The 25,116-nt window shown below is 35.7% G+C and overlaps 1 protein-coding gene across 3 annotated transcripts in view; it reads left to right on the forward strand.

Annotated features, from left to right (window-relative positions):
- The window catches only part of LOC150081023 (cytosolic carboxypeptidase-like protein 5), a 119,567-nt gene that overhangs the window by 54,822 nt on the left and 39,629 nt on the right, over positions 1-25,116 (forward strand). The window contains exons 4-7 of one of the 3 annotated variants that reach the window (XM_090380980.1): positions 1,566-1,738; positions 8,322-8,505; positions 14,609-15,130; positions 20,246-20,509. In XM_090380980.1, the coding sequence (XP_090237106.1) occupies positions 1,566-1,738; positions 8,322-8,505; positions 14,609-15,130; positions 20,246-20,509 (1,143 nt within the window). The remainder of the gene's footprint in view (positions 1-1,565; positions 1,739-8,321; positions 8,506-14,608; positions 15,131-20,245; positions 20,510-25,116) is intronic. The other 2 variants (XM_090380981.1, XM_090380982.1) reach the window with 2 other exon arrangements.

The following is a 25,116-nucleotide window of genomic DNA, read 5'->3' on the forward strand; positions in this document are numbered from 1 at the left end:
CATAATTATGGCTAAGGCTTTAAGCAAACCCTTAGCCATAATTATGAGAGCTTCTTTGGACTCTGGGGAGGTACCCATAGACTGGAGATGTGTAAAAGTGACCCCAATTCACAAAGGAGGATCAAAGGCTGACTCAAGTAATTATAGACCTGTGAGTTTAACTTCTGTTTCAGGAAAATTAATGGAGGCACTGGTTAAAGAAGCACTGCAGGATCATCTAGACCAGAGTTCAGTTACAGCTCAGACACAGCATGGTTTTGTTAAGGGAAAGTCTTGCCTGACCAATTTGATTGGATACTATGATGCAGTCACAAAAGAACTGGATGCAGGGAATAACTTTGATATTATATATTTGGATCTTAGAAAGGCTTTTGATAGTGTTGCACATGGAAGACTGCTGCACAAATTGGAGCAGTGTGGCATTGGAGGAAAATTGCTGCTATGAATAAAGGGATGGTTGAGGGGGAGAAGACAGAGAGTGGTAATCAATGGACACTGCTCATCGTGGACTAATTTTATTAGTGGAGTCCCTCACGGTTCAGTGTTGGGTCCATTGTTGTTTTCTGTATTTATAAATGATATTGATGATGGTGTATCAAGCTTAATGTCCAAGTTTGCAGAAGATACAATGGTTGGCAGGGTTGTTAAGGACACTACTGACAGTACGCTGCTGCAACAGGATCTGGAAAGGTTGAGCAGATGGGCTTGAGAGGTGGCAAATGAAGTTTAACATTGCCAAATGTAAAGTACTACATATGGGAAACAGTAACCCCAGAGCAACGTATCAACTCTGTTGTACTACACTGACAGTGGTAGAGAATGAAAAGAACATGGGAGTAATTGTGCAGGCAGACATGAAGTTTTCTGAGCAGTGGAGACGGGCTGCAAGAGTAGCTCATGGTGTCTTGTCAGTGATATACAGGAATTTTTCTAGCAGGGATAAGGAGGTGATTATTCCCTTGTATAAGGCAATGGTCAGGCCACACCTTGAGTACTGTATACAGGTTTGAAGGCCTCATTTCAAGAAGGGTATAGAGCTGCTGGAACGAGTACAGAGAAGAGCAACAAGATTAGTGAATGGAACAAAGGGTTGCTCTTACAAAGAAAGGCCTAAGCTTTGCAAATTACATTGTCTGGAGATTAGGCACCAGCGAGGTGATCTGATAGTGGTGTTTAAAGCCTTGAATGGTTTGAGCTTGCTCAGTGCCGATGGGATTCTTCCTCTTGCTCAGCATAATCACCTGAGAGGGCATAAATTCAAATTGAGGAAAGACAGATGTAGGATAGATGTGCGGAAATTTGCCTCTAGCCAGCGGGTAGTTGGTTGGTGGAATAGACTTCCATCCCTTGTTGTGGGAGTTGATAGCCTAAATAAATTGAAGGCTCAGCTGGACAGGTATTTCGAACGAACTGAGGGGTGAAATGGGAGTGGGTTTTTTTTTTTTTTTTTTTTTGGCTGATGCTGCATAAGCTTGCTTTCTTGCATCATATGCCTCTACCAATGCTAATGCTATTAATGTAAATAATTCCTTTTATTTACAGAATATTACTATTTGTTTCTCCAGCAGACGGGAGATGAAGGAAATTTCGTACTGACCTTCTTTCATACCTTACCTCAGGATTCTTCTTCTGTTCTGTACTTTGCCTTTACTTATCCGTTCAGCTATGCTGACTGCCAACAGATGCTCGATAGGCTTGATGCAACATATGGTTCTGGACTCTATCCTGCTCTAGACAGGTATATATGTTCTAGGCAGATTGAAAGTTATAATTTTTTTGTTTGTGCATACCACATTTATAAATGTTTATCTCTTTTTTGTTGTTTATATATAATCTATATAATACAGTTATTTTTATAATCCATTACAGCTGGTTTCATTTCACACATAACTAAATCTATAATAACTGCATGCCTACATATTAATAGCAGCTCTTATAAATGCAGACAACTAAAAACTATTTAAGTTGATTCCATAATATGAGACAATCATTGAAGTTTGGGTTAATACACTTTCAAGAAGGCAATTTGTTTATTTAGATATACAGTATGGAACTCTGTATTTGGAATCCCAAAATCCAGATGGCCTCTAAAATTTGAAAAGTTTAACAAAATCTGTGGTGTTTTTTTTTTTTTTTTTTAATCCAATTATATGCTTCTACTTTAACTTCATGGTAGACTTAGTCATTTGTTCGTGAAACTGTAATGGTTGCTATGCTTATTTAATAAATGATATTTATTTTTATTTATTGAAGGAGTAACTAACTACATCTAATAAATGCATATATTACTAAATTTTATCTGCCATCTTGCTCATTCTTCTGCTCCATTTATGGCCTTTCCTCAATGACTTTCAGTAGCATGTTATTGTAGATTATAGCAAAGGTTCCTTCCATCATAAATGGTTCACCTTAACAACACACGTTATGGCCATGTTTCATTGCAAATTTTTACAACCCATTATAGTCATCGCTAACTGCAAAGGGATACATCCAGTTTTTACCATTGGCATAAAAGGATGCTTTCAACTTCTACTCCTCTATGCAGCATATCATCCTCTTGGACTGCTTAAAAAATTTACAAACCAGTACACAACTTTTTTTAATTCTGTTGGGGCTCTTTTGTACACATAAAGTCAGCTGTGCTTTCCTCTGACTGATACTTTGTTGTCATGGTGAAAACTTTGACAAACAACCAAAGAGGATACCCAAACATTAAAAAATATATATAAAATAAGCAAAATTAATTAAAGGGAGTGAAAAGCATGCAAACAAATAAAAAACCAAATTTATTGGATAATCCATGTATTTTTATTTCCGATGAATGGTTAAAAATAATTTTTTTAATTTCTTTCTGATGATAACCAGAAATGTGAGAAACATTTCAAAAATTTGACAAATTAGAAAATGTGAGAGAGAAATTTTATGACAAGTACAGCGCAACCCGGATATTCTGCATCTTGTTATACCACAATTTCGAATATATAATGCCAGTGTGATCATGTCCTGGAAGAGAAATTTACAAAAGTAATGTAGTTTATGGCAAATGCACAAATTTCAAATTAGATACCGACAACATTAAACTCCATACCTCATGGAGGGAGAACCAGTTAATACCAGAGGTTTCTTTCCAAATGTCTATCATTAAGCTACTTATACCCTTGTGTGGTAGGCGCCTCCGTAGCCAAGTGGGAAGGAGCAGCAGTGCGTAGCACACGCTTCTTGATTAGACCGGGGTTCGAGCCCGTCACCACCAAATACGGAGGATGTGGAAAGGTCAGGGAATGATCACTGCATATTCCCGGAGCAATATGGCCTTAGTTGCTAATGCTCCTAAAAAACCAAATAACAAACAAACAAACCCTTGTGTGGTATATTTCCCCAATTAGACAATTAATTTTTTTTTAAATAATAAGACTTATACGAGAGTAGTTACTGTAGATGTTCAGTTTTTTGCCTATCTTACCACAAATAGAAATGCAATAAAAAATGTATCACTGACACAGCAATTGCACATGGGAAATTCACAGATAATAAACAGTTTGAGAGAATATGAGAATGTACCAGTTGCAGTATATTCACTTAAAATTTTGTAAATAACAGCATGTGATATCCTTTTCAAAGTTTGAAATCACATGTAGAATGGCAAAAACTGCTAAAGCATAATGCAAAATGTGCCCTGAAATAATGGGTAGAGGGTCTGTGTCATGATGCTTATTTATTAAAATATCTATTGCAGTGTATAAAATGTTGCATTTGCATATTTCTTGCAGCACCCTTTCCTTTAGGCATTCACAAAATTTATGACTTTCTTAAATTCCAAAAAACAAGAAACAATAGGCCTTTTTGACCTCCATTGTTATGATAGATTACTGTCTCAGCATACTTTATAAAATTTGATTTTAACAAAGATTAATAGGACATGTTGATGCTGATTAATTTAAAGCATGTACACCCATTCTCTGGTTTACGTAAGGGTTCCGTTTCGCGAACGCTTATGTAATTCAAGTTTTACATAAGTCAGAATTTTCCAAATTGCATATGGGATTACAAATTACATAAGCCAGTAGCCACTGTCACTTCCACAGCAATATGCAGGATGGCCTGGAGCATTATCTAATAAAAACAAAATCTTGAAAGGAATGTCTTTTTATTTACAATAACAATTACAGCTTCTTTACAGGAACAGAACAATTTGGAAACCAGTCTTCAGAAACACAAATGGTTATGCCAGCCTTAGGATTTGACTGTAAATAAACTGGAAGGGTAGTCTTACTCATGCCCTTAAATGCACAGGGATTTTCCATGGGATACGCAAGCAGTGGTTTCAGCCTGTAATCATCTGCTGCATTAGCCTCTAGCAAAAGCATTAAGCCATCTTTTGCCGCCTTGAAACCTGGCATTGTCTTTTCCTATTTAGAAATATATGTATGGTCCGGCATCTTCTTCCAAAATAACCCAGTTTCATCAGTATTAAATGCTTATTGTCCTGTATAGCCAACTTCATCGATAATAGTCAGCTGCTTTTGAATCGGCGCTACTTGCTTCACCACTTACTTTCACATTATGGAAACCGGATTGATGCCTGAATCTATTGACCCACCATTACCTGTTTAAAATTTTGCATCTGGATTATCATACTTCCCCTTAATATTTTTGTAAAGACTTCTAGCCTTTTTTTTTTTTTTGAATTGCCATTAAACTTAATCAGGAATGCTTCTGAAGTTGATTTTCCATCCATATTGTAACTTTTCTATTTCATGGATAGCACCAGCATGATGCTTTGTTTTTATTGTGGATTTTAATGGTGCTGAACCTTTCACATGTTCTTTTATACATGCACTATCCTTCAAAATTGTATTTACCATTGAAGCAACTAGTCCAAGTTCACAGGCATTAGAAGACAAACTTTGTCCTCCTTCATACTTCTTTATTAGCTTCATTTTCATTTATAAATCAATTTTGTTACACTTATGAAGCATTACTCTTGTCTTGCCATCATTTGGCCCCTTTCCTGTCATATTAAGGGATGAAACTAGGTTAAATTCACTGAAAAATTATGAAAAACTATGAATTATGCCATTGAGCAGGTATCAGGATACAATTACAATTTCATAGGTGTGACACTCAATGTTAAAAATGAAGAATGAGAAAAGCATCACTCCTCCAACTCAGGATTTTGTGAGCACTTGCGATTGGTCCAAGACCAAGGCTTGGTGGGGTCAGACAACGATCTAAGTAAATAGCTCTCCTTCCTCCTCATGCATCCTACTCTTTCCAAAAACTGGTGAAAACAAAATATTCCATAAACCAAATGAAGTGTGATAAGTGTTCATTACATCATGGGATTTATGGCTGCCTTGCATCTGCTACTGCTCCCAACTCAGCAGACAATTTATCTATTTACATGCATATATTCCAGTACATACATCAAGACTGCCAAGTAGTCTTGGTGATCACTTGGCAGTCATGATGGCAAAGTGCATAGTATCATAATAGGACAGATGATAAGATGGCTGCTCACCAGAAATGCTAAAGAAGATAAACATGCAGTTGATAGTGGTGAGACAATTATGGATGGTCCAGTTTTGGTGGGAGGCACCACTGTTACGTTGATATTAGATTGTTCCGTGGTGGAACAGAACATGGTTGGTTGATTAGGTTTGTTTAGTAAGTTCAGGTTATGGGCAGTGAGAAAGTCCTCTACCATGGTACCTCTGCCATGAGTGGAGGGAGATGCTGTGCCAGAGGGTAGATATGGCATTAGTATCTATGGCAAGGATGAGGTTATAGGTGCCCAGCAGATTCCATGCACAGTCAAGCTCCATCAGATGTGGCCTAATGTCCAGTGAGTTGGCAGTAAGCTGTTAAAAATACAAACTTTCCCAGGTGCCTCCATAGCCAGGTGGGAAGGAGCAGTAGTGCGTAGCACACGCTTCTTGATTAGACCGGGATTCAAGCCCGTCACTACCAAATACGGAGGATGCAGAAAGGTCAGGGAATGACCACCGCATATCCCGGAGCAATATGGCCTTAGTTGCTAATGCTCCTAAAAACTAAATAACAACAACAACAAACTTTCCCAAAGGGGCCTTCTGTGGTGGCAGCTGCAAGATATAATGTACAGGACTGAGTCCTTGTGACAATTAAGTCTGGGTTCCTACATACGAGGGTGGTTCAATAAAGAATCACCCTGACCTAGCTGCAGAGGTGCTAGTCTGTTAATTCTTGGCACAGGTTTTAGTCCTTCTCTACATAGCCACCATGCAGATTTACACATTTTTCCCATCGATGGATGAGGCTACGGATACCGTTTTTGTAGAAGTGGTGAGGTTGGTCTTTGAACTGCAACTCGGTTGCGGAAATGAGTGTCTCGTCGTCAGGGAAGTGGGTCCCCCCGAAGAAATGATTTGAGGGATGGAAACAAGAAGTCCGATGGTGCAAGATCTGGTGAGTAGGCTGGATGGGGCAGTATTTCATATCCACAAGTGGCTGCTTGTGTTGTTGCAATTTCAAAGTGTAAACTGGGGCATTGTTCTTGAAGCATTCTCACATCTTTGGACAGCATGCCACGCCTACGTGTTTTGATTTTCTCCCGTAATTTTGTGAGTAAGTTGGCATAATAGGCACCTGTATTTGTTCTACCTTTCGGCAGGTAATCAGTCATTAGTACGCCTTTCTCATCCCAAAACACTGCCAGCAAGACCTTTCCTGCTGATGCTTGGACCCTTGCCTTCTTGGGGAGTGCGGAACCATGATGTCGCTATTCCATAGACTGCTTTTTACTTTCAGGGTCGAAATAGTGTATCGAACCTTCATTCTGAGTGCCTGTACCAGAATGAAGGTTCGATACACATATTGGAGTGCCTGTACCAGAAATGTGAATAGTAAATTATAGTGCTTATTTCTTCATTTGACCAATACTAAATGTTACTTTATTCAGACACCTTTTCTTCTAAGATGATATATCTATTTAATTGTAAGACTGAATAACTGAGAATTATAATCATGTAGTTATGAAAAACAAGTTGAAGTAAAACATATTTGGTAAAAAAAGCCATACCACATGTATGTGAAAGAGGTCTTTGTCATAGCCACATTTGTTATTATTGATGAAAAAAAAGTTAAGATTAATGAATAAAATCCCATCTGCATCAGAATGATGGTATTTCATAAACATATGCCAGGTTATGTGTGAGATAATATGCAATGTTTATATTTATGATGAAAATTTCGTTACAGTGAAAAATGCAGTTAAAATAATGTCAGTTACGTATTACAAAATAATTATAATAAAGCTCACTACAATTTTAACTTATTATAAATAATTGTATTCATAATTATAATTAAAAAAAGTTGTAACTAAACTCATGGGTTGAATTCAATGTTATATTTTTTAATGAAAAATTTATTATTATTTTTTTTTCATATACTATTTTCAACAAAACAATTTTTATTAATTCTGCCTGGAAAAAAGAAAAACATAGCAAACGGTCAGATGAGAATCATACTTCTTTAATGAAAAATTTATTTATTATTATTATTATTTTTATTTTATTTTTTTTTTCATATACTATTTTCAACAAAACAAAATTTTTATTAATTCTGCCTGGAAAAAAGAAAAACAGCAAACTGTCAGATGATAATCATACTTCTTTACACAAAACTAAATAAACATAATTTCAGTGCTGGCACATCATCCACCAGAACATTTTACTAAATCTATATCTCTGCATAAACAACCCCTCCACTTCCAAGATTTTTCAAGTAAGATAGACACCACAAAATCATATTGTTTGATTTTTTTTTTTTTTTTTTTTTTTTTTTTTAAACTAGACCTTGTTATATTTTTGTGGTATTGTGAAATTTTTTGACTGTTTTTGTTACAGTGATATTCACTAAAATGAAACATTTTTACATAAAGATACTATGTAAAAATGTTTCATTTTAGATACTATGTAAACGACAGGGAATGGGAAGCGATTTCATTATACTGCATATTTTGTTATTCTGGCATTCACTATAGTGATATCTTACTGTGAAACTAATTTGTTGTTGTTATATTCATGAACCATGAAAACTTGGAAAATTATCCTGTAGATTTCTCAATTCTCAAACAATATACAGTATGTTACCACATAAAACCAAGTTTAAAAAGTTATCTTTTCACAAATTTGCTCACTTAATTTTGATGTATATTTAGTCTGGGTTGTGGTCGAAGGATTAAAAATAAAAAGTAAAATTTATTGGTGGCTAGTATGATATAAATTCTATTAAAAGTTATATTGTTTCTGAGAGATAGATAAAAAAATTATTTTTTGTAGCTTTCAGTCACCTCAGAACATTTATTACTGCCGAGAGTTATTGTGTCATTCTTTGGATGGTCATAAGGTGGAACTTCTTACAATAAGTTCCTTCCAAGGAATAACTGAGGAACGTGAAGATAGATTGCCATATTTATTTCCAGATCTGACAAAGCCCCGTTGCCAAAAGTTTGTTGGAAAAAAGGTTTGCGTTAATGAATAGTTTGAGTTTTTTAATGTAAATATTTATATGAAGTAAATATTTTTGCTTGATCAAAATACAGTCATGCTTGATCAAAATTGCATGACTGTCTTTTATTATCTAATTAGAATTAGATAATAAAATTATCGTCCCAATCATAATAGAGGTGATGATAATTTTAATTAATTTGAATTATCATCCCAATCTCACTATATCCATGATACAATATTATGTACTTAGTTTTGCAATGGTTAAGAATTATTTTACTTACTTAGAGATGTACTTGGTTTTGTAATAGTTAAGAATTATTTTCCATTGGCTATTGATTTATTATTAAATAATAGCTAGATTTCATTAGATAGTTTTTTGTGACACAGCTGTTGAAACTCAAAAGCACCATTTTTGGATGTTCTGCACTCACCTATATACAACGGTGAGTCAATAAGTAATGCGCAATTACTCACACATGCACGTACTTAAGTAAGATGGAGAGTTTATGATGTATGCCTGTTTTACTACCAAATACCCATTAACACATCAAATATATCTTGGTGTTTTTAGATCTGAAGATATAGAAGGACAGCATGACAGCTTTTTTCAGCAACAGTGTACGATGGAGTTCCTGTTCAAATCAGGCGATCAGTCAGCCACATCTATCCATCAAAAACTCTTGGCATTCTATAGTACCAGACAGTTGATTGTAGTAATGTCCAGAAGTGGCTCCAATGGTTTCAGGAAGGTGATTTCGATATCAAGGACAAACCAAGAACTGGAAGACCAACATCTGTCACAAATAGTGAAAATGAAGAACCCACTGATGAGCTCATTTGGAATAACAGGTGCTTAACCACCAGACAAGTGATGAATGCTGTGAAAATGTCAAAGGGAAGTGTTTTGACCATCGACAGACTGAGATACAGAAAAATCTGTTCTCGGTGGGTGATCTGAGCTGATCACACGAGAGATGATGGCTGTGACGAAAGAGATCTGTGAAGATCTTCTGGAGATGTTTGGTGCTGGCAGTCCTGAGTGCTTTAAAGGAGTTGTCACATTGTGATGAAACATGGCTCTTCCATTATGACCCAAATAACAATCCATAAAATGGGCACACCCAACATCACCTATAAAACAAAAAGCCAAATCATGGACAAAACTTATGACCAACTTCTTCTGGGATCAGAATGGCATAATTTTTATCGATTTCTTGGAAAGTGGAACGATCATCAATGAAGAAAGATACTGCTTGGCCCTGGAAAAGCTCTGAAAACCAAAATACTTGAACTGAATCAGCAGGACATCAAGTTTCATCAGGATAACTCGGCCACAAACAGCACATATGACACTGTCAGAGATCACCAGTTTGGAATGGGGTGGAGAATAAAGCCTTACCCATCCTATAGCCCTGATCTCACCCCATCAGTTTGTTTGTTTGTTTGGCAGACAGAAGGCATGCCTGCATATTAAGGTGTTTGAGAGTGATATGGAACTTATTTATGGCATTCAGCATTGGTGTAAACATCAACCTCGTGATTTTTACCAAGATGCATTTACTGCCTAGAAAGAATGTTGAAGAAAATGCAGTGAGTGTGGTGATTGAGTGATATTTTCACAAAGTTGAAAAACTATTTTATGTATATGAAGTATGGTAATATCTCGAATAATCTCAGACCAATAAGATTAATTAAACATCCATAGAAGCAAAAAATATGAACATTGAATTAAGTGGGTCCAGATTATTTAATTTTCTAATTAAATTTTCTAAATGTTAGAGCAGAAGTACTTTTTATTACTAATGCTACAGTAGGTTTCCATTATGAATTAGAATCATAATTGTTAGGTGAAACATCAAATAATTGAAATTGTTGCAGTGTAATTTTCAAGCGACTGGCCAAACTTCAGGATAAACTTGATTCCTCATTAAATGCAATGCTAAAAGATCAGGAAAAGAATAGTGAAAATAATTTTTGAGGACTGCTCAGTTAGCATTCTGTATTTTGTATGCATGATAGGTCTTTTTTTAAAAAAGCACATTTGCCATGCATAATGTGCCTACTGTCTTTTTTGTGTCCATCTGTCTGTGAACAGCTTAACTCCCAGCAGACGGATTTCAGTACACTGCTGAATATTGCATGAGGGGAACAAAAGGATACTCTTAATAAGAAAGGCTTCAGTGCTGCAAATTGCAGCATCTTGAAACTAGGCACCTGTGAGGAGATTTATTTGAGGTGTTGTTAATGCTTTGAATGGAACATAAAAATCATAAAACTAGTTTATGGCATCCTTACTCTTGCTTGGAAACACACATGAGAGTGATAAATTTAAACTGAAGGATGATTGCAGGATATATGTATGAAAATTTGCTTTCAGTTGATTGATTATTGGAACAAACTTCACCTGACATTGTGGAGTGAGTAAATTGAATAAATTTAATTAAGAATTAGCCAAATTATTAGAGGGGATGGACACATGTAGTGTTTTTATTTTTAGCTGATACTGTATAAGTTGGTTTCTTTTTAGATGCATTCACACATGTATATGCATATGTGCCTGTTATTTTCACCATATCCATCCGTCTGTCTGTCCATCTACACGTAACAGATTGACTGCAGATTTTCATGGAATTTTATATTTTAACCTTTTGAAAATATTTGTCGAACCACTCCAAATTTCATTTAAAATCAGACATAGAAATTGGAAATTAATATTTATTTTTTCTGTACAACTTTTATGTAAAAAATAAATTCATAGATTAGATGCAATTTTAATGAAGTATTGTTGGCTCGGTCATTCCATGCCAAGTGTCCCAAATTTGAGGATGATCCCCCCCCACTCGACCATTGTCAATTTTGTTCATACATACAGGGTGCAGTCACATTATTATGACCACCTACCTAGTATCCAGAATATGGGCATTTTGCAGAATGCACTGCAGCCAGTCGGCTTGGCAGGGACTCAATAAGTCCGCAGGAGGTTGCTATGGGTATCTGTGACCATGCAGACTGCATTGCACCCCGGAGTTCCTGTAGGTTCCTTGGTGTCATCCATCCGTCTGATGTGTCGATCGAGGTGGTCCCATAAATTTTCAAATGGGGTAAGATCCGAGGAATTCGGTGGCCAAGGGAGTAGTTCGAAGACTTCGTCGTGCTCCTCAAACCACTCATGGACAATTCTGGCAACATGGCACGGTGCATTGTCTTGCTGATAGATACCATTGCTCCCAGGGAACACGGTCAACATGTATGGGTGTACCTGATCGGCGACGATCGATAGGTAACCATTTATGTTCAGGGTGCCCTCCAGAGGTATCAACAGACCCAAGCCATGCCATGAAAACATTCCCCAGACCATAACACTGCCCCCACCAGCCTGCCTTCTGGCAACAGTCGTGTCCGGGTGTCTGTTCTCGGAGGTTTCACGCCTAATACACTACTGTCCATCCACTTGGTGGAGCAGAAACCGTGACTCATCCGAGAAGGCCACCTATTGCCAGTTTGCCAGGGTCCAGTGTCAGTATTGCTGTGCAAACTGACAGCGTTCTTTGCGATGCACAGCCGTCAGCATGGGTGCTGTCACCAAGCGTCTGCTGCAGAGCCCAATGTGCAACAGGGTTCGCTGCACTGTCATGTTGGAAACCTTTCTGGTGGCCCTACGGTTCATTTGGACAGCCAGTTGAGCAACAGTAGTGTGCCCATCAGTCCTGACCAACCATTTCAGCCGACATTCACCTCTGGGATCAATGGCGCATGGGGCTCCACAATTGTCACGTCAGGTTGTCAAAGCTGTCCTATTCGTCCAATCTTGATGCGCTTTCACCACTGTAGCACGTGAGCATTTCACAAAGTCCACTGTTTCAGAAATGCTGGTACCCTGGCCCGATAGCCAATGATCATGTCTTTTTCCAGGTCTGATAAGTCGTGTGCTTTGCCCATGACAGGCTGTTACTGTGTTGACAGATGGTGAACATCAAGCCTTATATGCTTGTGGTGTGTGAACTTGACATGTGTGCACTGTATGATCTGCTAGGTATGTGTGATGTCTGCATTGGGGGGGTGGTCATAATATTGTGACTGGACTCTGTATGGCCTATGAACATCTGTAATATTTTAGCTCCATATATAATATGATTCAGGCACTGGGCCCTTTTCTGTGGAGGTAATCCATGAAATACAAATTCAATTGTGAAAAATTGAGGAATGGGGCATATTGTCAAGGGGAGATGTCTTTGTGTGTGCTCAATGTAAAAAGTGCGAGGATGTTAGATGCCAGTTCAGCATTGTTATGGGCCTTTATGAGAGCTTGAAGAACAGTGTGGATGCCCTCGAAGGATTTAAATTGGGGAGCCCATCAAGCTATCAGCAACCCACGTCAATGCAAGAGCTTGCAATTGATCATCAGGCAACACAGTGGCAATCAGCAAGGCAGAATGCACTGTTCCCACAAGCTAGCTGTTGTCGGTGGCTCTGTTGTCACATTCAAACATTAAAATATATTGTGCAAAAAGAATAGGTGGAATAGGACCAGGGTATGTCTGCCAGGGGCAAAAGCTGATGACATTGCAGAGCAGATATCATAAGTAATGCTTCACCAATGGAGAAGACTCTCAATTGGTGAGACGTTACTTATTCGAGGTAGCGCTATATTATGGTAACTCATGAAGGTGTTCACAATATGAGATATATACTTAGTTAATGCCATTTCTCAACTACGTAGTAGTTGGCTACATATAGACATGATGCTCTAGCACTAACTTATACATTAGTCTATGTAACCTGAGGCTATAGCCCTAAATGTATTTTATATGTACACTTCATATATTAACTAACTTGTATCATTTGTTTATACTAATACAGACTGAGGCATTTATTGTGTCAGGAGCAAATGTATGCATGGTAACTGAGGGAATCTTTAAGAGAATTAAAGATGGAAAAGATGTGCACCAGGAAGTTACACTACCTGTGTGCCTTAACATACTCCTACCATCTGGTGATCTTTTTATGTAATCGAAGTGGCTAAAATATCAACACATTTCCTAAACTCTGATTCTTTTTCTTTTTTTTTTTCTTAAAGCCTAGACTAGTTTTTTTAGGTTGTGGTGTAATTTTGGACAAACCTTTTTGACTGACCTCCGTGTTAAATTAAATTTTCCAGATTGAATTTCATTCGTCAGAAATTTCCAGTGAAAACAGGATATTTTACTAATCTATCACCCAGACTGATAGGAAAATGCTGGATCAGGCCAATGTAAACATTACTGATTCAAATATTTATGGTATATAAGACTGGATTTAGGTCACCTTAGATGAATGAGATATGAATTTTCTTAAGAAAAAAAAGGCTAGACCCTAAACTAAGGTGAAGTGAACTAAGTGAATTTAAGTACAGCAGCCTAATATCAGTTAGCACCTCCTTTAGCGCTGAGACCATATGTATTATTGGTCTGTTGTTAATGTAGTTCCTGGGTCATCATGTAAGATGTGACCCAGTGGCTGCATGGGTGATCCTGCCCAAGAAGAGTAGATTAGAGGCAGATGTAGTGGTGGTACTTTAGTTGTACCTGAGGCAGATTGTTAGAATGTTTGTAACCCTCAGAACAGCTTCAATTTTTGGGCATAGATTCCACAAGGTGCTAAGAATGTTTCATAGGGATGTTGGCCCATGTAGACTCTTTCAAATCCTTTAATTGACTTAGATTAGATGGCTGATGATACCTATCAAGAACATCTTGTTCCACCTCATCTTACAGATATTTCATCAGATTGAGGTCTAGATATGGAATTGGTTAGCTGCTGCTAACCAATTCCATATCTAAAGATAACTCTTCTCTTTCATATTGTGCATAATCTTAAAATACTGTACATATTTTTTCTCCTTCAAACATAAAAAGAGATGGATGGAAATAACAGTAAACAGGAGGCTCTTGCCTGCACCATTGCATTACACAGGGTATATAAAGAAGCATTATTGGCAGACAACATTAATTACTGAAGATAGAGATTTCAGATGATTACTCACACTCAGATTGTAATCTTTACTACACCAGATTTCAAAATTATGAAATTTCTCCACCACCCTTCAAGAAAACATTAATTTTTTGTTTATTTTACAGGTTGTATTTATTAGTAGTAGAGTACATCCTGGTGAAACTCCAGCTACTTTTGTGTTTAATGGCCTTCTTCATTTTCTTCTGTCAACGTCAGATCCTCGAGCTTCTTCCCTTCGTCATCTATTTGTATTTAAGTTAATTCCCATGCTAAATCCAGATGGAGTCTTTCATGGACAGTATCGCACTGACATACGAGGAATTAATCTCAACCGTGTATATCTCATTGCAAATGCGGAAAATCATCCCTCTGTATTTGCAGCCCGTAGTCTTCTTCTATATTATCATTCTGGTTATTCTGATATTACAAATAAAAGTTTTGAAAGTAACATAGCCTCTGTTGACCTCCCACTTAGTTTAAATGAATCACCCATTATAACAAACAAATGCCACACAGTTGAAGTCTTAAAGCAGTGCATATGTTCATCTTGTGGGGTACTTGCTCAATCTGCAACTCCTAGAAAAGTGTCATTCCGAGAATATCCAGAACCAAATGGCCTGAAAAATAATGCTGATGCCTGTGCTGGAGTAAGTATATTGTATTTTTAAATATATCATTTATAATGGTGTTAATGTTCAATGAAGGAAGGGAGGAAGGAAGGAAAAAACATTAGTAAATTTATGAATGATATTTCATTACTTGTTTTAGATTGAAATATAATTTTATTGGTTAATTTGCAGAAGTTAGCCTCTCTGTTAGAAGAGTGTGAACTTTCAATAATGTTCAATTTTTTTTTGTTTCATTTGATAAAAAATGTAGTGTGATTAATTCATAAGTATATAATATAATATACAAATTCAAGAAACATTTCATAGCATTTAGAATGCATTTAATGATACTGAATGATTTAAAAAGATTGCTGAACAAATTTGCCATTTTGGAGGGTGGAATTATTTTAGCTTTTCGTGAACTGAGCTTCTAAATTAGGCAAAAAATTAATTTTAAGTATGATGAGGATTGAATTAATATTCATTTAATCTTCATGATTTATAGAATGTGCATTTAGTTCTGGTGAAATAAGACAGATTAAATAATACAAATAACAAATCTGTGTGTATACTGGCTGGCCATTTTATTAGGAATATGGAAATTTGCAATGTATGCAACAATCTTTGCAAAAATAAGTAAATCAATGAGATTAGATAGTTTGTAATGTGTGTGTACAAGAAAATGCTATAAAAGCGATGTGACCCAACTAGTGCCCAGAACAGTTCACCTGCAATGGAGAAATGAACAGGGTCTCTTGGACTTTCACAAAGGTACGATTGTCAGTAAACTCTTTTCAGGTGTTACAGCAGAGATGATAACTGCACTTGTTGACTGTTCAAAGACAAGCAGCATTTAAATCTAATGAATAGAAAATCACTCAACATGCAACTGCAGCAAAAAATGTATGAAGTGATGAAGTAGGCTGTATCAAGCAGATTATGAAGTGTAATCGCCACAAAATAATGAAACAACTAACCTCCGTATTTAACAGGAAAATGTGCAAAAAAACCTTCATAGAAGTTGCTGATTTCAGATTCCAATTGGAAGATGTGGGTACATTGGTGCCAGGAATGCAGATTAGACACAGGAGGACTGGGACCAAGCTATGTTACCATATGAGTCCAGTTTATGCTTTTCAGTGCCAATGGAAGAGTCCACATATGTGAAAAAACCACACAATGCACTGGAACAATCTTGTTGTATATCAGCAGTATAGGCTACTGTAGTAGATGCAGTGATGATTGGCATGTTTTTGTAAGCATACCCTTGACACTCTGGCCAAACTGAAGGACTGGGGGGGGGCAGGAACAATTGGTATTGGATGATAAGGTATCTCCATATTTATTGTAATTTGTTGTCTTGTATATTAGTCTATTTTTTCTAAAACATTTTACTTCATTCTGCTAATTTTGTTGTTGAAAAGATATTGGAAATGTTCAGCTTATCCAAGTGTAATTTATAAATAAAGAATACCCTTGTACAGAGTGAATGAAGTAACTGGAGAAAGAGGGATAACTGAAATGTCAATGAGATGGTCAAGTCTCCTTTCAAACAAATCCCCCTCCCCCAAATAAATACATAACATAGAGTAACATAAGTGTTTATGGTCTATTCTGGTCTTATTTTGACAAGTGATTCTCACACAGTCTTTCAAATTCTGCTCCTTCCTATACTTTTTTCTTGTTGCTTGCCCCCCTCCCCCTTTTTTCCAACTATTTTCATCATATTCAAATTTCTCACTTGGTTCCTTCTTTAAAAATTATATCATTTAAATTCATTTATATTTTTGTTATTTAGACAGTGTCTTATATTTGTAATTTGAAATAAAGTTATTAGATGCTCTATCCTTACCAGAAGCACTGTTCTTAATTATTAATATGTATTCACACATTTTTAGTCCATTTTTACAGCTTTTCCAATCAGGAAAGTGCTTATGGGTTGTAGTGTAAAGGCTATAGCTGTTCACCTCAGATGTTTCTGGGTTTGAGAGTGTCTCGTAGCTTTCCCCGATGAGCTGAAGCATTAGTTGCCAAATTTGCTCTTATATTTTCTCAAGTATGTATTTTGTGATTTTTTTTTTTTTTTTTTTCATATAAGTCGCATATCCTTCATTTTTACTCCATTATATAATTTCTTTTCAAAATCCTTTTCAGTTTATGAGAGCTACAGTCTATTAAAGACATCATCTTGCTAGTTTTCTGGAATTTTTCACTTCTGAATATTCTTTTCTAGTCAGTTATTTAATTTATTTAGGAAAAAAAATTTATCTGAGAGGAGACTTGACCACCCCATTGACATTTATAGTTATCCCTCCTTCTCCAGTCACTTCTTTCACTCTGTACAAGGGCATTCTTTATTTATAAATTATACATGGATAAGCTGAATATTTCCCATATCTTTTCAATAACAAAATGATCAGGAGACATTTAACTTAGAATAAACACTAAATAAAATGTTATAGAAAAAATTGACTAATATACAAGGCAACAAATAGCAAAAAATATGAAGATAGTAATCACACACTTTCCAGACAGAACCATCTAACAGCAGTTTTGAAGCCAATACCAATAAATTCAGTAGACCAGTATTTAAAAAAATATAACATGTAAAACACTCATCAGACTTTACCAATTTCTGTAAATCTTTCAGTTAAATAGGAAAATTTTGGCAGATATGAATGTAACAGTAATGCAGTTAAGTAAAAAAATGAGGAATGTGAAATTACAATTAAAGTTGAAATTAAAAGACGTGATCCCACTACAGAAAAGGTATACACTTTCTTTATTAGTTTGTCACATCAAAAGTATATGGGATGATTAGAAGAAAAGTAAGAGAAACTTGAAAATGTAAGAAAGCATTCAGACATAAAGACCAGAAAGAAAAGTATAGTTGAGAGAGTGAAACAATCAGTTAAGTAACCGTGGTTCGTGTTCAGTTATATGGTCACATATAACTGAACATCTTAAATGATATGCGAGATAACAGCCATATTAGGTGAATGTCTATAGGTACATAAACATTTAACAAGTGATTCATTTTACAGTAGAGATACACTCAGTAGAACTTGCATTAACTTGTATTTAGCATGCAGGTGCATTCTGACTCCCTGAGGTATGCTATATAATTACAGGAAGGTATGCTATATAACACTCATCCATCTAGTTCTCTTTCAGGTTTGCAAAATGTGCTGCCTTTTTGAAAACATGAACATTCACTTTTTCTGGATTCAACAGAAATTTCAATCTACAGAAGTTCGTCTAATGTCAACAAGTATCTTCTGTCATCTTCTCAACCTTCAACCCATGTACAGTACTAAGTACTATAGGTTCTAATACCTCTCATATTTGGGGTTTTCATTAAAAAAAAAAAAACACATTCACCTTTTCTGGATTCTGTGCCATATTGAATCAAATAAAATGATTTGGCTGATGAATCAATGAAAACTAGAGCCCTTGTGTGAACATTAGTCATTTGGTCCCATATGATGAAAAATACATACAAATCTGCATGTATTCTAATCATATGCCTTTGTCATTCACATTGGCAGGCATTTTGGCCTACACAAGAAACAAATTATATCAAATTAAACTTGAAATCACAGCTTGGTGCTCTAATCAATGCAAGGTACATAAAGAAGTCATTCTGGACTGACTTCTCATTGGGCATTGTTACTTTACACCCTCCATTTTTGTTGAGGCCTACTGATACTCCCCACTGACACTCCCCACATATGAGTATTGTGGAACCTTTTTAACTATTCAACACTCACTCATTGATTGTAAGCACCTTATCAGTGACCACCACTTTTAACATCTATCTGGGTCATATACATTTGGACAGATTTTATGAAATGCTAATGCGTCATGTTTTTAACTCTGTAAAAGGGACGAATAAATATATCAATTGCAAAAATATTCTAAATTCTATTTAGCCCAACTTTATTGTATAATATTTCAAGTTTTTTTTTTTTTTTTTTCCCCTAATGTAGAAAGACTCATGCACTTTGATTTGGTAGTCTTCCCTTAACAAAAAAAAGGGGGGGAGGTTGGCACTTGACACTGCTGTTCCAGTAAATCTATACAAACCAAACATTTTTGTAGAAGAGTGGGCTTCGTTACCACCAGCAGTCTTGAATACTTTCATTAATGACATGTGGGTTCATTGTAAGTGTTAGCTGGCTGTCAAAATAATCTTACATTCCTTTCAATCTCTGCAGCCTCCTCTTCTAGTTACTAATTTTCAAGTATACATGAGCTAAGATAATCTGCATATGTGATAAATAGTTACTTTTGTTTATTTTAATTGTTTTATTCATAACTTTCACAAATGGAATGTTTTATTTGTAAGTACTGTTGTGCAATAACATAATGTACTTCAGTACCAAATTTTATTAACTTATATCAGTTATTTTGCAATCTGTTGGACCTCTACCATTTATTCCTTGACTTTTGTGTTCTCTTTCAAGAATACCCTTTCATACCCAGATTAATACAAGGTCTGTTAAAAAAAAGCATCCAGTATGCTATGTATAGCAATGAACATACTTATGGGATGGGTGACTTAATCCTCCCTTCAAAAAGAGTGTCCTTCTGAGGTGAGGCACTTAACCCAGTGATTTCTCCAATCTTGGAAGCACATCTGGAAAACTCATTTTAAATTCTCTGAAAATTGAGCTGTCATCTTGCTCAGTTGTTTACAACATCTAACCGACATCCTTTTGGGGATTTTTCAGTCTAGGGGTCCACATGGAGCCAATTTTTTCTAATTTTAAAGCAAAATTTTACACCCCCCTCCCTACTGTTCTGTGCATGCTGACATTTGAAATATTATGAATGTGAAAACATGTCATTATTGGCTGAGTGAAGAGCTTGCTGTGTGGATGTAAGGACCAGACATGTTCATATGTGTCTCATCCTTTAGATTCGTGCATAACATGTTTAGGCCAGTGCATTGTGCTGTGTTGTCTCAGCCTTGAACAACAAGTATAATTGGGATATTTTTTGTACAGACCTTATATATACTGGTGTAAATAATTTTAGAATAAAGGCAGTTTTGTTTTCTTTTAATTTTGAAGTAAATTTTAATTTGTAAATAATGAGATGATAATTAGGTTTTATTAATATGTTAGGATTATAAAACTGTTTCTTGTTCAGCTTGCTGTACCACCTTTTCACCATAATGGGTCAAAGACAAACAGCGAAGTAGAAGCTAGTGATGCTGATGAGGAAGTATCTGCTTCATTATCTGTGATAATGCCATCTTTAAAATCAAGGAATGTTGGTCAAGAGAAGAAAATAGATATTCCACTTATGACTGCTGATCAAAGTGGCATAGCATTTTATGTTGACCTGCATGGTCATGCTTCCAAACGTGGTTGCTTTCTGTATGGAAATTACTTTGTTGAACCTGAAAAGAAGGTAATATCAGTGGTTGTTAATATGGAAAATAGCAATAGCTTTTACTTAATAACTATATATACAGGGTGGTCATAAAGTCTTTCACAAGTTTTAAATTTTAATATGTATCTAAAGATATACAAATAATGGAACTATTTAGTAAAAATTATATGAAAGTTCAAGTCTTAAAGTTTTATTCTTAAAGCTGTTTTTAATTATCACACTTCAACATGGCCCCCATCATTGTTGACTGATTCAGGGTCTCCCAGATCATGGTTTTTCATTAAGTGATCCAGTTTCTTTAAAATTTTTCATCCACCTACTTATTGACTTCTTATGGGGTTCATCTTTTTTATAATGAGTAGTGAACTTTCTTCTCACAGCTGTTATTGATTTAAAGTCTGCAAGTTCACTCAGTGAACTTTTTCTTCAATTTGCGATCATTCAGTATCTGCAAATAAAAGAGAAATTTATAAAATATAAATACAACAAAAGAAAAATCAGATTTACATGGATGATTATATAAAAAAGACTTGAACTTTCATATAATTTTTACTAAATGGTTCTCTCATTTGTTTAGTTATTAAAATTTAAAACTGGTAATATAGCCCGACCACCCTGTAATATAGCTTTTCACCTGTACTCTTCTTGTTTACTGTCAGTGTTGAACTTTTAGAGAAAACTTTTTATTTTAACCTCATATTTAATATATCTTTTTAATATTTTAACTTCTAACATGAAAATCCTTAATTTTTCATTGTAGACAAATTTTTTATTTAGTGTAATAAGAGCTATTATATGCTCAATATCTCTTTATAGGAAGGCTTCTTTTCCAACTCTCCTAGTCCATCAGGTAAAACAATTAAAATACAAAGATAAAAATGATAAAATTCATTTTAATGTGTTCCATACCGACAGTACAACATCGATTTAATAACCCAGAATCACCGTTGAAACGGCGCCTCCGTAGCCAGGTGGGCAGGAGCAGCAGTGCGTAGCACACGCTTCTTGATCAGACCGGGGTTCGAGCCTGTGACCACCAAATACGGAGAATGCGGAAAGGTCAGGAAATGACCACCGCATATGCCCCGGAGCAATATGGCCTTAGTTGCTAATGCTCCTAAAAACCAAATAACAACAACAACCGTTGAAACCCCAACCCGACTCCAAAAATATCAACCACAACACACTATCAACAACAGGCGCCTCCGTAGCCAGGTGGGAAGGAGCAGCAGTGCGTAGCACACGCTTCTTGATTAGACCGGGGTTCGAGCCCGTCACCACCAAATACCGAGGATGCGGAAAGGTCAGGGAATGACCACCGCATATCCCGGAGCAATATGGCCTTAGTTGCTAATGCTCCTAAAAAAAAAAAAAAAAAAAAAACACTATCAACATAGGAAAACATTATGTCAAAATTACAAATAGATTAAAAAACGAATATGAAATACGTGAAGACAAATTTGTTCCTCCTTAAGTTAGACAAATACTTTTTGATGTCTCGTGTTCACAGGACGGAATGAAACTAAAAAATGTGACGATGCATATGTATTTAAAGGAAATTTAGTTTTCATCATGTATGCGTTTATAGGACCAATCATCTCATATCAAAAAAGGTCTGGAATGTTAATAGAGTTTCTACAGAGTTTAATTTCAAGAGTTTTGACAATAAGTAACTTACTATAATTATGCTGGATATTAATTATTTTGGCTTCATTAAAGAGGAAAGAATGTTCCTCGCTCACAGCATGAAATGCCAACTCCGAAGCATTTGTTCTTGCCGCGTGTACCAAAGCCTCATCTTGTTTTACCCGAAAATCCAACACCCCCCCCTCCCCCGAGTAGATCCAATATCAGCTGACTCAGTCTTTACAAGAAATGCTGTAAACAAGATCATGTGTTTGTTGAAAGGAAGAATTAGTCAAACGTTTGTTATACCAATTTTCAACATATGGGATTGTAATAAAATGCTTTTTATCAATATTTGTTTTTTGATTGTTATTGGTTCTCTTTTCCTGGGCAATCAATTTAACTTTTGGAGTCAGAAATCGAGGAACTAACAAAGAGAACTAACTCTTTGTTAGTTCCTCGATTTCTGACTATAACGCACTGTGTGGTTGAATATTTAAAAGCATTTAAAAAGTGATTGAGCATGACTGATTTTTTGTACGTATATGGGTGTAAGTACTAAAATGGGCATGTTATTACGTTGCAATAGCTATCACCCATATACATACAAAAAAATCGGTCATGCTCAATCAGTTTTTAAATGCGTTTAAGTATTCAACCACACATAAAGAGACCAAGGTAATCCCTGTATTATTTATTAAACAAATTTATTTGTATATACAGTAAACCCCTGCTATTCGCGGGGTTACGTTCCAGAGAAATGCCGCAAATACTGAGTTATGGCTCCCATAGTAATAAAGGGGTTTCGTTCCAAAGTATGAAATATATAAGAAAAACTAGTCTAAAATTTTTTGTCTTTGTATGTATTATATGTACCTTCATAATATGACTGTGTACACACAGTACATAGTGAAAAATCGAAATGAAAATAAGAAACAATTTAATATTAAATGTAATATTTATTAGAAATTTCAAACCAGCGCCTTTGCTAGCTAAAAAACTTATCCGCCAGTGCTATCAAGTTTCGTTAAAGTGTTGATAAAGGAGTTTTGCCTTTTCACGAATGATGAGTGAACTTAGCAGAATTTTATTTTGAGTTCGGTCTTCTATCCACAGATTTAAAGCCTTTTCCCATTTTTTCTAATTTAACATCACGAGTTACAGAGCAAATTTTTGAAGCAATTAGCGCATTTTCACGGACACTACGGCGGATTTTTTCTTCCGATTTCTTGATTGATCGTACCGTTGACTCATTGATTTTATAATGTTTTGCCACTGAGGAGACATTTTAACCATTAGAAATCTTATCTAATAACTCAGTTTTATTCGCTAATGTCATCACCTTCTTTGATCTATTCACATTTCCCTTGTTATTTTTAGGCATATTTTTGTACGGGTTAGAAAGAACTTATCCACAATAAAGTCACTTTCTTCCATTAACACACTCGAAAAAGTCTGTTTTACACTGCAAAATGGTAGATTTATCACTTTTGTAAGCATATCAATTTATAAATTGATAAATTTATTCAATTTATAAGCATATAAATTAAAAACAAACAACGAAACTTCCCATGGCAAGTGCATAACACATACTGAACAAGAATTAGCGAGAAACATCCACGCTCGCGATTTTGTCACCCCCCCCTCTCCCCCCACCCACTGAGCGCTGTTTTGGCCGGGGAAGATAATTTTAGCCATGCCCATGTTTTTTATGGCGGAAAATGTTCACGGCTTTAAAATTCACATTTTTTAGGTTTCATTTTATATTAAATCAGCGACCGCGAATAGCGGGGGTTTACTGTATATATATATATAAATTTATTTATTTATTTATTTATATATATATATATATATATATATATATATATTTATTATTATTATTTTTTTTATCACTATTGTAGCAACCCAGTCTTTTGACAACATCAGTTGATGTTGTCAAAACACTGGCAATACCAATCCGTGGGACTGGATAAAACATTATAGCGGTTTACGGATGTCCAATTTAGTTTTGGAACTCAGAAAAAGAAAAGTTATGTTGGAACAATAAAAAAGAACAAACTACAACATCCAGTCGAATTTGTGTCAGCCAAGAACGGACCTGAAAAATCAAGTTTGTTTTGGCTTCAGGGAAGAGGCAACAATTGCTTCTTATGTACCAAATAAATCAAAGAATGTCATCTTGATTTCCCCCTTGCATTTTGATGATGCCATTGACTGTGAAACAGGCTGAAACCAGAAATTGTATCATTTTATAATGCAACCAAGTCTGGAGTAGATACTGTGGACCAGATGTGTGCAACTTACAATGTGGTGCGAGCTTGTCGGCATTGGCTGATGGTGGTATTCTACAGCATGCTAAACATTAGCGGAATCAATGCACAAATGATCTACATGGGAAATAAAAAAGAAGTAAAGAGCCGCAAACTCTTCCTCAAGCAACTTTCTGTGGAATTAGTGGCTGAGGAACTTCATTGGAGGAGCCAGGTCGCTCGAGGTGTAACTTCCCTTCAACCAAGGTTACAGAGTACCAAGCACTTCTACAAGTGCAGAACTGGAGCGCAATCGCAAGCGGTGCACTAATTGTTGGCAAGCAACAAAGAGAACCAGACTGACAAGGTATCCTTGCATGAATTGTAAGCAATACCTCTGATTAGAGCACGCAGAAATGATTTGTGCATCATGCTCTAAAAAAGCAACATTCCATGAACAAGAAGACCGAAAATAATTTTTTTATATAAAAATAATTTATATAAAAAAAGTTATGTAAAAATAAAAATTTCTTAATGTATAAACATTTTAAACTATTGTATATGCTATTTATGAATAAACTAGGGTGATTTTTAAACATATCCTAATTTTTATATGAAACCTAGTATGTATCGGAGAGAGACATTGCAACCAACTATGTTCATTTTGCTGGTGCGTCCAACTAAGGGTTAATAGTTGTTGTTTTAAGGTTAATTTTATTTTAATTCATTGATTTAAATATTAATATTTTC

Source organism: Mastigoproctus giganteus, chromosome 9, assembly GCF_048544385.1.
Source record: "Mastigoproctus giganteus isolate SK-2022 chromosome 9, ASM4854438v1, whole genome shotgun sequence".
Taxonomy (NCBI): domain Eukaryota; kingdom Metazoa; phylum Arthropoda; class Arachnida; order Uropygi; family Thelyphonidae; genus Mastigoproctus; species Mastigoproctus giganteus.